This window comes from Ruditapes philippinarum, unplaced genomic scaffold (genome assembly GCF_026571515.1).
Source record: "Ruditapes philippinarum isolate M1 unplaced genomic scaffold, ASM2657151v2 ctg75_1_1_1_1, whole genome shotgun sequence".
Classification (NCBI taxonomy): domain Eukaryota; kingdom Metazoa; phylum Mollusca; class Bivalvia; order Venerida; family Veneridae; genus Ruditapes; species Ruditapes philippinarum.
The window spans coordinates 419,524-433,175 of record NW_026859947.1 but is presented as its reverse complement, the minus strand read 5'-3'; the positions used below and the strand labels follow the sequence as shown (position 1 = coordinate 433,175).

At 33.2% G+C, this 13,652-nt stretch overlaps 1 protein-coding gene across 1 annotated transcript; it reads right to left on the bottom strand.

Moving 5' to 3' along the window:
* Positions 1-640: 640 nt before the first annotated feature.
* Positions 641-11,314, bottom strand: LOC132758384 (plasminogen-like). The gene is made up of 8 exons (XM_060750058.1): positions 11,095-11,314; positions 10,008-10,265; positions 9,420-9,452; positions 8,989-9,198; positions 8,243-8,386; positions 7,664-7,771; positions 4,816-4,851; positions 641-1,086 (listed from the first exon to the last, which is right to left on the bottom strand). Exons 1-8 carry the CDS (start codon positions 11,237-11,239, stop codon positions 836-838), a joined length of 1,185 nt encoding a protein of 394 aa, XP_060606041.1. The 5' UTR covers positions 11,240-11,314; the 3' UTR covers positions 641-835.
* Positions 11,315-13,652: the final 2,338 nt, after the last annotated feature.

The window sequence follows — 13,652 nt, the reverse complement described above, 5'->3', positions numbered from 1 at the left end:
TGGGGAGGGGGTTATTTTACAAGTTTTTTTTCTCCCTTCGAATGCAAGATTGAAGGGGGATTAACTCTTTTTCTAAGATTAAAATTCTTAATGCATTTAATACTCACACATCCCGTCGTGTCTCCATGGCGGATTGTCAAATATACCGACTTCACTGTTCACACTTCACTGTTCGAATCCTGCAAGAGTCTTTCTTTTCTTTCGGCTTACGGGAAATTTTAAATCATATTGTTATTACTTGACAAGATAAATGCATTTAATAGTTGATCCGAATACTAAATTGATCCGATTCTTGAATTTATAATGTTGTTCCTCAGTTTGTATCACAGGTTGTTATTTTTGTTGTTGTTTGTTGTTGTTTTTGCAAGTCAGCATTTTTAATGTTTTGTCTATATACCATTTTATTTTATTAAGCACTGATAATAAGTTGAGTTTCATTTGATCCTGATCCAGATCTTCTTCAGCCTTAGCTAGCATAAGCTGCAATATGTTATGAAGGGGAGCAAACCAATACTGAACAATTTCATTCTTTTCCTTAAGATTTATTGTTCTTGAATGATATTAGAAAGAAATATGTAAGACTGGATTTTTTCAAGTTGAAATCATTTTGACACTAAGCTAAACAGTCACCTGGTTTTGCATGTAAAACAATATAAGTTTGCACTGCTAGGGCATAATATTTCAATACAAGTTTCTCTTGTATATGTATTCATTTAGCATGCACGTGATATACGGTAAGGGTGTTATAAATTGAACTGCAATGATTATGGATATTGTATGTTTAAACTAAATATGACGTAACATGAAAAAAAGATCTGAATGAACTGTTCAGATTTTAAAACAAATGTTCTATCAGATAGCATTTGTCTGCAGTGCATTCAACGTTGTCTAAAACTGTAGCATTCTCCTTGTACAAGTTACAGGCGCCCCCTGTGCTGTTGTAAGTGACCATTACACACGGAGGACGCTGGTTACACAGACGGCAACACGAGGTCGGCGTTCTTGTTGACGGGATAGAGTCGTGGAGGTCAAAGCCACTCCTGCTTTCATTCAACAGCTTGTATAGTACGTTTTTCGTATGGAAATCTAAAATTAACATTACATGACTTTATTTTAAAAGACATGCAACAACAGTAACACAAGCATTAGGTCTGATGATTTAATTGAAAAATATATTTAGAATTTGAAGAGATGCAATATTCAAATAAAAGATGTTCATCAACAAGAATTAATGGCTTTTGATTCAATAATCTAAAATATCCGGGTGCATTTTTATTATATATTCAAATATCCGGATGCATTTCTCATATTTTCGAATTTTTGAATATCCGGGTGTATTTTTTATTATTAAACAATCATATAAAAGTTTGACTTTTATTATGATTTCAAATGTTTCAAGTAATTTATGGTAAACATCAGACATATCTACCCGGACTCTATGTAAAAATGTTTGCGGTTTTTTTTTAAAAATGTCCATCAATTCAAAAAAATGACTACATAGACTGGACTGATTTTAAGAAAATATGAATGCTAGAGGCATTTTATAGTACAAGTAATATCTTGAGCGTTTTAACCTAATATGGGTATGCTGAAGACGATGAGGGTGGATACCAAGAAAATAAAATTGACCTTCACCTTCAAAAGGTCAATTTAAAATGGCCGCTTAAAAAACTAAAATATGCCATTAAAACTATGATACAATATGATGCAATTAATTATTCTTGTCAAAATCAAATGATTATTCAATATGATCTGATTTTAATGAGATTGGCCACCAAATATAACGATGGCTCAATTAACAGTTATATACAGTATTGTTTTACTAGCGCGTTAAGGTATAAGACTAAGACGTATAAGATTGAAAAAAAAATCACTTTTTATGTTTTGTTTACTTGACTTATATTTAACAATAAACTTAGTTTCAAATCCTTCTTTATAAATTTTACCAAAGAATAAATATTTCGTAAAAACAAATTAATATTTCGTTATTTTGAAATAATGTTTCGTAATAACGAATCAATATTTCGTAATTAAGATTTTGGTTTAAACAATATTTTATTTTCAGCAAATATATATATATACACAATATATTACAATAAAATGCAAAAAGGATTAAGTAGAAAGCTAGAAGCTTTTTTAGAAACTCTCTCCTTGAAATGAAACAGTAGTTATTAATGATAACATTCATATATAATTAAGATTTAATTAAGATTTTATATTTCGTTAAAACGAAATAATATTTCTAATTGGGAATTATTATCTCGTAAAAACGAATTCAATTCCTGGAGAAAGTGTGGAAAACGTCACTTCCGGTGTTCCGTAATTTTCAAAATTACTTGTAGCAATGATTTTTTTAAGTTGTTCATTTTGTTTTCATTTATTTTGCACTTATCATGGTATTTATGGTTTAAAATTGATATTTAATTTAAAGATTATTTTGAAATGTTAAAAAATACCATTTCAATGCCATAAACACAACAAAAACCGAGACAAAAAGTGTTTTAAAATATACACTGCACACCCCCCCCCCCCCCCCCCCCCTCCAATAAAAAAAAACAAACAAACAAAACAAACAGTAGGTCTTTAATAAAGGCAACAGTAGGAATCGAACCATAGACCTCTCACACATCAGTCAATCACTTAACCGGCTGTGCTACTGCGGATAACGTTTATATTTTTAGCAGATATGACTTTCACTAACATTAGTTTTATAGTTTTTTATTATATGCTTTTCGGTGGTTTATAGAAATATATCAGTGATATAAAACTGGTAATTTCACTGTTTGAAACAGTGAAATTACCACTTTGATAATTTCACTGTTTTGAATTTAAGCCCCTTACGTTGTTTCAGTAAAATACCAGCGTGCACAGAACTGGGTACCAACTTAAAGACGTGACGTCGTAAATGACGTCACTTTGTATTATTATTTGGCGCGCTTTTCATTCAGTATTAGGTTTAATGTCTTTTAAAACGTTCATTTGCATATAATAAAAAGAAAATTTGTTTAGTTTAGTGTAAGATCGAAATATATTTCACCTTGTGAACACCAAAAGTTCATATTTCACTCGTGGCTGCGCCACTCGTGAAATATATCTTTTGGGGCTCACAACAAGACAACGGACAACGGAGACAAGAATTAATAACAGAAAAATAGAGACTAGCACCGATAACAGAAGAATTGATAAAGAAAACGTAGACCAAGACTGATTACAGAAAAATAGCACCGATGACAGAAGAATTGAACAAGAAAACGTAGACCAAGACTGATTACAGAAAAATAGACACTAGCACCGATAACAGAAGAATGGAACAAGAAAACGTAGACCAAGACTGATTACAGAAAAATAGAGACTAGCACCGATGACAGCAGAGTGGAACAAGAAAACGTACACCAAAACTGATTACAGAAAAATAGAGACTAGCACCGATGACAGAAGAATTGATAACAAGAAAACGTAGACCAAGACTGATTTCAGAAAAATAGAGACGAGAACCGATGACAGAAGAACGCAGAAGAACGAAGACGAGAACCGATAATAGAACAATGAAGACGACGACCGTTAACAGAAAAACAGAGACGAGGACCGACAACAGAACATCTCACAACAAAAGAACTGACACCGGACCGATTACAGAAGAACGAAGATCACGACCAATAACAGCAAGAGAACTGCGACGAGGACCGATAACAGTAGAACGAAAGTCGACGACCAATAACAGAAGAACTGACAACAGAGAAATGCGACGAGAACCGATAACAGAAGAACGAAGACGACGACCAATAACAGAAAAACGAACACCAAAGTCCAAGTCCAAGAGTACTCATAGAAAGGTGCCTTTAATTACTGCACATGTTTTAACCCCCTCACACATAGAGTGCCAGATAAAATACACGAAAGTTCTATATCTAGCAGATAGGGCAGGGAAGAGTGTAGTGTTGGCTGCGTTAACCCTAAATATAGTGATGGTTCAAAGGAGTTTTTATCTCTTAAATTCTAGTCTCTTATGTTTAAATGCCTTAAAATTTTCAGTAGTATCTTTAATATTACTTCTATATTACTAAAAATGTCCGCCATCTTGGATTTTTCGGCCATATTGGATTTTTTTTTTTAATTCTGTTTTGGTGTCTAATTTGTTTTTACCTAAACATGCTTTGTGACAAATTTATGTTTAAACTAAACAAATTTCAGGCTTTTCCTTTCCTTTAAAGTTTTATTTGATATATCATCCATTTATGATATAGAAATTTGGCGGCCATTTTAATGGTCATTTTAAATGGCCATTTCAATGGTCAAGATCAAGTTTTTCAATTTGGTATCCACCTTTATCGGATTCAGCATACCTTAAATAGGTTAAAACACCAAGATACCACTTGTACTTCAAAATGCCTCTAACATCTTATAGAGAGCCAAATTCTCAAAATCAGTCCTGTCTAACATATATATGACATTCCTTAGATATTTTCAACTTTCATCAATATGGGAAAGCATATCCATTTACAAAATAATTTCTTTAGTTTAGCTTTTTAAATAAAATATTTAAAAAAAAAACAACTAAAATCTAGCTGAATCGCCTTTACCTTTGCAATTTGTCGAAAAGTCATATGAATTGGCCATCTTGTATAAGTAGCTCTTAAAATTTATTAAGAGTGATCTTGTAATCGTAATTTATGAACTGTTAGGAATAATTCTATATTTTTTGAAAGTTGAAACTTTACCAGATCACATAACGACATACTATATGTACATATGTAAGTGCCCTTACAAGTAATTTTTCCAAGATTATATTCCCCCCAAAAAAGCTTTTATACTTACTAGGAGGTTTGCACTTTCCATAGTTTACTGGCAATGCTGTATGTTAAAAAATATGTTTGGCATTAGTAAGATCGGTGATATTTTAATTGACAATAATGCATTTGTAAAATAACAGATAACGGATTATATTGTTTTTGCATGATAATTACTTACTTACTTACAATAGTTCAACTTCGAAATAAAATAATATAATAATAATAATACATTTATGATTGCGCTATATTTAAAGCATGACTGTTAAGATCATATAGCGATGTTGGACCGTATTTGGTACAAAAACGAATATGGTACAAATGTACCATATTCGGTCGAATATGGTACAAATGTACCATATTCGGACCGAATATGGTACAATTTTCGACCGAATATGGTACAAACATTGTACCATATTCGGTTGGAATAAGTTTTTCTATGCTCGCCAAAACGTATTTGGTACATACCAAAAAAACTCATAAAATGAAAATGGCCTACGTATATGGTACATAAATTATGTATTTCTTAATAAATGAAATAGTCTGCCGATGTGTAAACTTTTTTTCAAACTCAAATACATTGTATTAACCTAATATTGGAAGTGACAAAAGTATCATCATCATCATCATCATCATCATCATCATCGTCGTCGTCGTCGTCGTCGTCGTCGTCGTCGTAACTAGCAGTAACAGAAACAGCTAACCTAACCACACTTTACATGGATTTTGCTGGTTGTGTAACTGTTTCGCCGGCTAGCTCAGTCGGTTGCGCGTCAGATTGGCACGCAGGCGGCCTGGGTTCGATTCTCGGGCGGGCCAGATACTTTCGTGGAGATTGGTCACGAAATGATTTCTACGGCCATTCTTCCCCTACCGCTGTTTCAAGTAGGACAGTTGTCAATTACTGGCGAATGTATCTGCTTAGTACTGGTTACTAAGTACTAGTACTCTAAGACTAGAGACGTGCTTGCTCCAGGTAACTCTGTAAAAGTTTGAGGATTATCGCATTTTGGTTATGTTCATAGAGTGTGAACTTGTAAGGGTAAAGGTAGGCGAGCAAATCCATGAAGCGCGCCAGCGCTTCTTGGAAAATTTGATCGTTTAATACCCCTAGGTATTAATGCTTATATTTTAATACATTTTAATAATAATTGGTAGGTTTTGTCCAGATATGATTGCTTTAAGCAAACGTCGTTGCAGGAATGTCGACGTCGCATTCGATTGGTCGAATGACGTCGCGTCAGCCATATTAATGATTTTGTGCATTGTTTGGGTCAATCTAAAACTTCTGACAAGAAGATATTGCATGAGAAAATACGAAAAATAAACAAGAAATTGGGCCGAAAAAATAACTAACGAAATTCATATTTCATGCATTTGCAGTTGTTTTACGATAGAATTTCTTCGATATAATTCAATATCCTTTGGTCAGTAGTTTTAGATTGACCCAAACAATTCACAAGATCATTAATAGCAATTTTCAAATTTTTAAAACTTTTTTTTTCGAAAGTGTATTTTCACCAAAATCCGATTTAAGAGATTTTGAGCTCTTTTAAATGAATATATCTCTCCAAAAATAAGGATGTTTGACTGGCTGCTTTAGACAGGTGTGACTGTATTCCTAAACATTAGGCGAAAAGAAAAAAATTGTCTGGTTCCGGTGACCCGACCCTACCTATTTTTTTCGCCCGACCCTAAACTTTTTTTTATTTGAATACGAAAAAATTGGTCCGATTTTTTACTCAATATTCAAGAGAATTGTAAAGAACGTTTTTAAAGCGTTCATGTAAACATTCTAAAAATAAAACAAAACTTAATAATTTTAGTTTAAGTTTTGAATCTATAATATGTTGTCTTGATTAAGGGAAAGTAAATTTTGAAAATAGAAATACATTGTATGTGTCAATTATTTGAATTTGAAACATTGGATATTCAATCTTTTTTGGTTGGTAAGCAGATGTGTGCGTTAGAGTGTTGGTTATTGATGACGTTGATGCAAATTGTAGTTATGATGATGATGATGATGATGATGATGATGATGGTGATGATGATGGTGATGATGATGATGATGATGATGATGATGATGATGATGATGATAATGATAATGATGATGATGGTGATGATGATGAGATAACGATGATGATGATGATGATGATGATGATGACGATGATGAGTGTGTACCATATTCGGAACGAATGTGGTACATTTTTCATCCGAATATGGTACAAGTTTGTACCATATTTGGTCAGGCATTTTACCCCAAAACTGCAGATACGTATATGGTACAATTAGACAGTTGTACCATATTCGGCCGAATATGGTACAAATTTGTACCATATTCGTTTTTGTACCAAATACGGTCCGACATAGCGACTGTTTGAACATCTCAGTCACCTAGAGAGGAAACCCGAAGATAACTCTCTGTGAATTGTTTCATGCGGGCACCTAACAGTGGATGGGTTCCTTTAATCAACTTTAGGGCTGGTTATGTTCAAAAGGCGACTTAGGAAGGTGATACTAATCCATTTGTCCACAAATACCTTTCAATTCATCTGGTATTTTGTTTACAGGAAAAAGATGTAACGTATTTACGACACCAATATAAATCACATTTTACAAAAACAAACTGTATTTTACGAATGGGGAACACCTATCGTAAAGTTACGACAGCTTTTGCACTTCAGATTTTCTTAAGATATTTTAATAAAAGGAGATTAATCGTAAGATTTCTTCTACAACAGAAATCTGTCGAAAGATTTTTTTGTGATCAGAGCTGCAGAGTTACGAAAATGAGGAAAATTAAGTTTACATATTATGTTAAAAATCCATGTAAAAATGTACTCCAGTAATTTGTAAGAATTTGTAAGATTCGTTACTTGAACATTCCGGGATTTCGCAATACTCCATTGTCGTTTCGTTTATAAAACACCATGGCTGACCTTCTGTACCATTCGGGTCTCTACAGTATGTGCCAGCCTCGTGAACTGAAATATCAATATTCGACATTATGTTAGATAGTAACTGCAATTAAAAATATGCCTTACAATAAAATATTGATGATATATTACTATATATAATTGAAAACTTAAAACTTAACATGTGTAATTTTGCATGAAATCCTTTACTTTTCAAAATTCAAATCGGATGCTTGACTCACAAGGATATCTATGTTGACACTAATAAAAAGCAAAAATTGTCAAGTGTTTCTACGTTTGTGTGTACGTTCTATGTAAAATCAAACGCTTATGTGGCAGTTTAAGAAAATGTGCATGAAAAGTGACTGTATAATTATTTTATTACTCGAGATCTTTATTACTCGTAATTCAAACTAACGTGTATATGCACTGGGGGAACAGCAAAAAAGGTTTGAACTTATTCGTTGCTTATACATGTATGTGCCTAATACAAATTTATTTTGGATATTTAAGATAGAGATAAATGATACTTCAGCGTACTGTCTGTGTCCGGAAAGTCAGATGAGGTGAAGTTGTGCGCTTGTGGAGAAAGGCTGTTCCAAGGTAGACAAGCTTGACCGCTGGCACTGCATGTCCTTTTACCAGTATAATTCATTGATTGTCCCGCCCCATAGCATTCATTCACTGGTTTAAAAAGTATTTTACACACACAAAAATGTACGCATTTATAAAACATACGTTTATATGTATTAAGTGAATAAAAACCATTGTTCGACATCACAAACGATCTACAAAATACGCTTTTTGATACGTGTTTTAATTGTTTTTATTTTTGCCAATTTCTGATTTTAAAAAGAAACATACATGTATACAGTAAAGAATCTTGAAAACGGACGTTGAACATTGTGACCAAGTGCCCTTGCTGTAAACACATTTATACTGTCAATGTCCTTATGTACACATTAAAGCTATATGCTTCCAGATGAGTCAAAATATTTCATGAAAGTCAAACTTAAAAGTAAAAAGATATATAAGATTGCAGTGATAATTAATTACTGACCGATTTTGCAGTATTTATCACCATATTTCTATTGCGTGACTAACGCAATTAGGGATATTTTGCATATTTTGACTTTTCCATAAACTACGTGGATTGCAAATGCCGTTTTCAATATTTAATTTCACTACACAATACTTTAATTTCAAATACATTTTCAAAATTTTTATGAAAATTAGCATAAATCTTGAGGCATGCTGTTTTACGGTATAGAAAAACGTGTACATACTTCCGCAGGAAAGTGACACTGAAGTCCAGTAGAAGTTTTCCTGACAGGTCCTCACGGGACAATAATTTCCCAGTGAGTGGGAGCCATTTAACAGCCCATTGCAGACGTACTTAATGATGGAACCGATGTTCCTCAGGTAACCACCGGCCATCATGGTTTGACTACACACATTGTCTGTGGTAAGGGCTGGCTCTGGGTCTCCGCAATAATCTGTTCAAACGTAAAAGAAATCGTTTCATGTAGTCGACAAAAAATTGAGATACCAGGTCGTGTATGTACATGTTTAATGTGACTATATAGTTTTATTGTTACTGGCGAACCATTGTTATGAAAGTTTTATGGTTTATATTTCAGTATTTCTATGTAAAAAAGTCATGCATCGAAAAAAAATTAAGATTCAATAAATAAGAAGAAAATATACGAATACACACCATTTGGACATATGCCTTGATCAACAGTTACATCTGAAATAAAAATGTTTTATATCTGTAAAAAATTTAAACATTTACATTTATGATTTTTAGATTTTCAAAGTTTTGTTACAGAATTACTTTTTGGATATAAAATTGAAAACCGTTCCATATATCGAGGATTGACTGCAAAACTGCAATAACTCATATGAAATAAAGAAGGACTTACAACAGTTTTGCGGTCAACCCTCGATATTATAACCATATAATGGATAAAGCGGTTTGCAAACTAAAATGATATATAGACGTAGTTAAACATGTAAGCATTTCTAAAAATTCAAAAAGTCTATAATCTACATTCGGAACTTCTTGCCGATTAGTCCTTACTAAATTATGACTAAAAAGTCGTGTTTGTTTCTACTATATTTGTTTCACAATCTTATGTAACAAATTTGACTTTGATGTCAACTGTCCATGTCGGTAAAGCATACGAACTTTTTTTTACTTTTGAATGTATAAAAACTTCAAATCGACCAATCACGGCTTAATTTACTATTAAATCAATGATAGTAGGCTGATCAAATTATCCAGACATATTAAATATAATACCTATGCAATTCGGGATGCCACAAAATTCCCATTCTGTGCTGTTATCCTCTGTGTAACACCAGGGGGCGCCCCTGGTTCCGTTTGGATCCCGACAGTAGTTATGCGCCAATGTAACATTATATTCCGGGAACATGGAGTTCTCGGTAAAGGGGTGTGGCCACAGTGATTGGCTATCCCAACGTTGGCACATTTTGCCGCAAACAGTGCACACTCTACTGCCTATATAATCCTCCGATGACCCATTTATGCATTCAGAACCTGTTAATCAACCCAATCGTCAACAAAGCATAAAATTTACCTTATGTATAATATAATTTTACGGGAAAGCATAAGACTATTTACACTGACATAATAACTTTCTAAAGTCTATGACGCGTAGGCATTTTTGACCGAACAAAATGTGGCTTAATATATGCCTGTAAGCCAAATATATGCCTGTAAGAAAAGTCTCCAAGCTATGCATCAGCAAACTTGCATTGAAATCGGACAAATGGTTAGTTGATGGTGAACTCCGGAAAATGGTGTACTTTTCCGAAAATACTGAGGGTATATTACTTACAAAAGCCATAACCACGCGGACTGGTGTCTAAACATCGCAGATATTCTGCAACCTTGTCATTTAGACCACCACAATGTACCCTATGTTTAATTTAATTTAAACCTCTGAGGTATTGTGCAACCAAATTTGCATTGAAATCTGACCATTAGTTAAGTGACTGCGGAAATCGGTATTACATGTACTGCTATGAAAATACAAGACTTTAATATATGCTTACAAAAGAAATCGCCTGGCGGGTTGGCTGCTTTTGGGCGGCCGCGCCAAGCTATTGCAAATGCACAATTGTATGTATTTCCAAGAAGTTTTTGCTCTCAAAAACTACGAATTTAACACTTAAATTTGATCACTCCCACTTGTTAATGTTTATGCCAACCTTTTTCTTTTTTCTTATTTGTAATAACATGCAATTTTACATGTAAGGAAAATAAATGAACATTCAAATACGAACGGTCGATTTGAACTAATAACACATCAGTGGAACATTTCTAATTTAGTAGGAAAATCAAGCAAAGATGAGAAATAACTTACTCCCACATGACAACGTTGCTTCTCTCCACGTGCCATTTGCTTGACAAAGCTGTACAGGACAATAGTCAATTTGGGCCTTTGTACGTGTCAGCAGACTTTTGCACGTGTATGTAATGTTTGTTCCTTCCTCTGTTGTGTTCGGCATCACGATGGCGTCATAATCAACGTCAGTACATGGCTGATCTGTCGTCACGTTTACTGATGTGACGTCACATTCTGCCGAAGGAAGGGAAACGGAAGATTTATCTAATTATAATTCCCGATTAATGATTTGATTGACAAGCGATTAAAAGTCTTTACCGATTATTAATAAATCATTAATTTTCATCCAAAAGTTATGGTAAATGTGTCATATTATTTTCATTCCAGGTCTCTTCACTTTGATGTTCAAGCTATTTGAAGAGTAAAATTTTCCATTCCATTTAAACTTAATTTTAAAGAAGCCAAAATTTATCAAAATGTTTAGCTTAACAATATTGCATAAAATTTTGAGAGAGAATATCTATCAAAGAAAAACTGTCAAAGATAAAAATTACCTGCAGAAAACACATCCTGTAAATTAAGAAGAGTGATAAATGCAAATATTATCACTAAATTTAAATTTGTCATAGTTATATTTTTTCACTCCTAAGTACGGCATGTAGTAAAAGTATTGTTAAATGAATTGTTAACTGGCATTGGAATTGCTAAAACGTCTGAATTTCTTTCGTCTCTAATTTCTCTGATATAACAATTATATTTTCGATACAGCAACATGTTGCACTAATTAGAATTATATTTGTCAGCATGGTCGATCATTGACAGAATAATATTAATATTGATTGATCTTCTATTATACATTGTTTATGATGTTAAAAAAGCAGACGATAACTGTGAAATGGAGGAGATCATTGCGTGACTTCAATTTGAGCACATATTTTAATTACAACGTCTGCGTGAAGGCGTTGAAAAGTACGCTTGAATAGTCACTTGGGCAATGTTGTTTTAAACTTACCACCTATGCAACTCTCGCTTGCCCATTTCGGATATGTTTCTTTCGTCTCGTTTGGTTTCATTCATTCATTCATTCATTCATTCATTCATTTTTTCATTCATTCATTCATTTAATGCCTCTGTTAAGTTCAATTATGCATCTGTTTATTTACTGTCGTCAAATACCGATTCAGATTGCCTTAAATAACTATGGTAATATCAGAGCGGCGCAACCCATACAACTCAACGTATATCTAAAGTGCACCTTAAAAGTTCGCCAAATCGTCAAGAAAAACTAAAATAAGTAACATTTACAGTTGGTTTTCAGTATAAACAATTTCTACAAAGCGCCATTAGTCAGAGTTGGCACACATTTTTTTCGGAGCACTTTCGGTACAGCTTTAGAAATGATACCGTTCTTGGGTAGGGTAGACATAAAAAACTATTACACCATTATTAAAGTGTATAAAGCCATAATATCTGTTAGCTTCAGTTTACAAAATTTTTGTTTGAATTTTAAAAAAGAATAATTCTAAAATACATGTTTGAAAGAAATGTGTTGGTATAATTCCTTATGAGCGAATGGTACAAAATTGTTGCTCACCGATTAAAATCCTACTTAAAATATCAACATAATATTTTGTTCCGGACATTTTATTCTGTTTGCAAATAGTATGCATATGTCTTCAATAACAGAGTCGTTTTATGTAACTACTTTTTCGATAATCCACCATAATATTATTGAAACAGCATAATTCTACCGTTTAATGAATTCTGTTAAAACATTTATATGATACAGCTTCTTTTGTACCCTTAAAGTGCTTGAACAAGACAGAATACAAAAACCTTTAGAGTAAATAACATAGTCTAGGTGTAAACAATATGTTGAAATGTGGGTCCACTACGTCCCGCCCCAACAAGATGTAGGGCTCCCTTTCAGGTGTCGAGCAAGACTCGGTGTTGCCTTATTTAAATTACCTCTTTGATAGTGAAACCCATAACGGTTTAATATATATTAAAAGTTGTCTAGATTTAAATAGAAATCTATATCAATAGTTACTAAACATAAAGAAAATAAAAAGGTTTATTTGTGGTTAAAGTATAGTAACGAGTATACTCTAGAAAAAAATGGAAATGGAGATAAATTTAATTGTGTCTTACTGATTTTGGGTGGGTAGCTTAACTCAGTCGGCGTGGCCCATTTTATATACTGTTTTTTTCCTTCTTCTTACTGTCAAACCGTTGCCGTTGGAAAAAGACATCGCCCGTCTATTAGTATCTTAATGTCTCTTTGAAAAATCTCATAAGTTGGGTGTTCAAAGTGTCCTTAAAATTTGAGAGGTGAAGTGTCGTTATGTCCATTTTGAAATTTTCCATACATATGATGCGCCATCTAGAATTTATTAATCTGAACCACGCTCAATATCTCAAATAAAAGTCCCCTTTAAGATATTTAGCGTGGTGCCAGATAATTCATTTATTTTAAACGGGACTATTATATCTTAAAAATCCGGATATATCAATTTTTCAGTTCGCTTATTTAATATTTCAGGAGTTTCATTTCGTTCATTTCGTATAACTTTTCT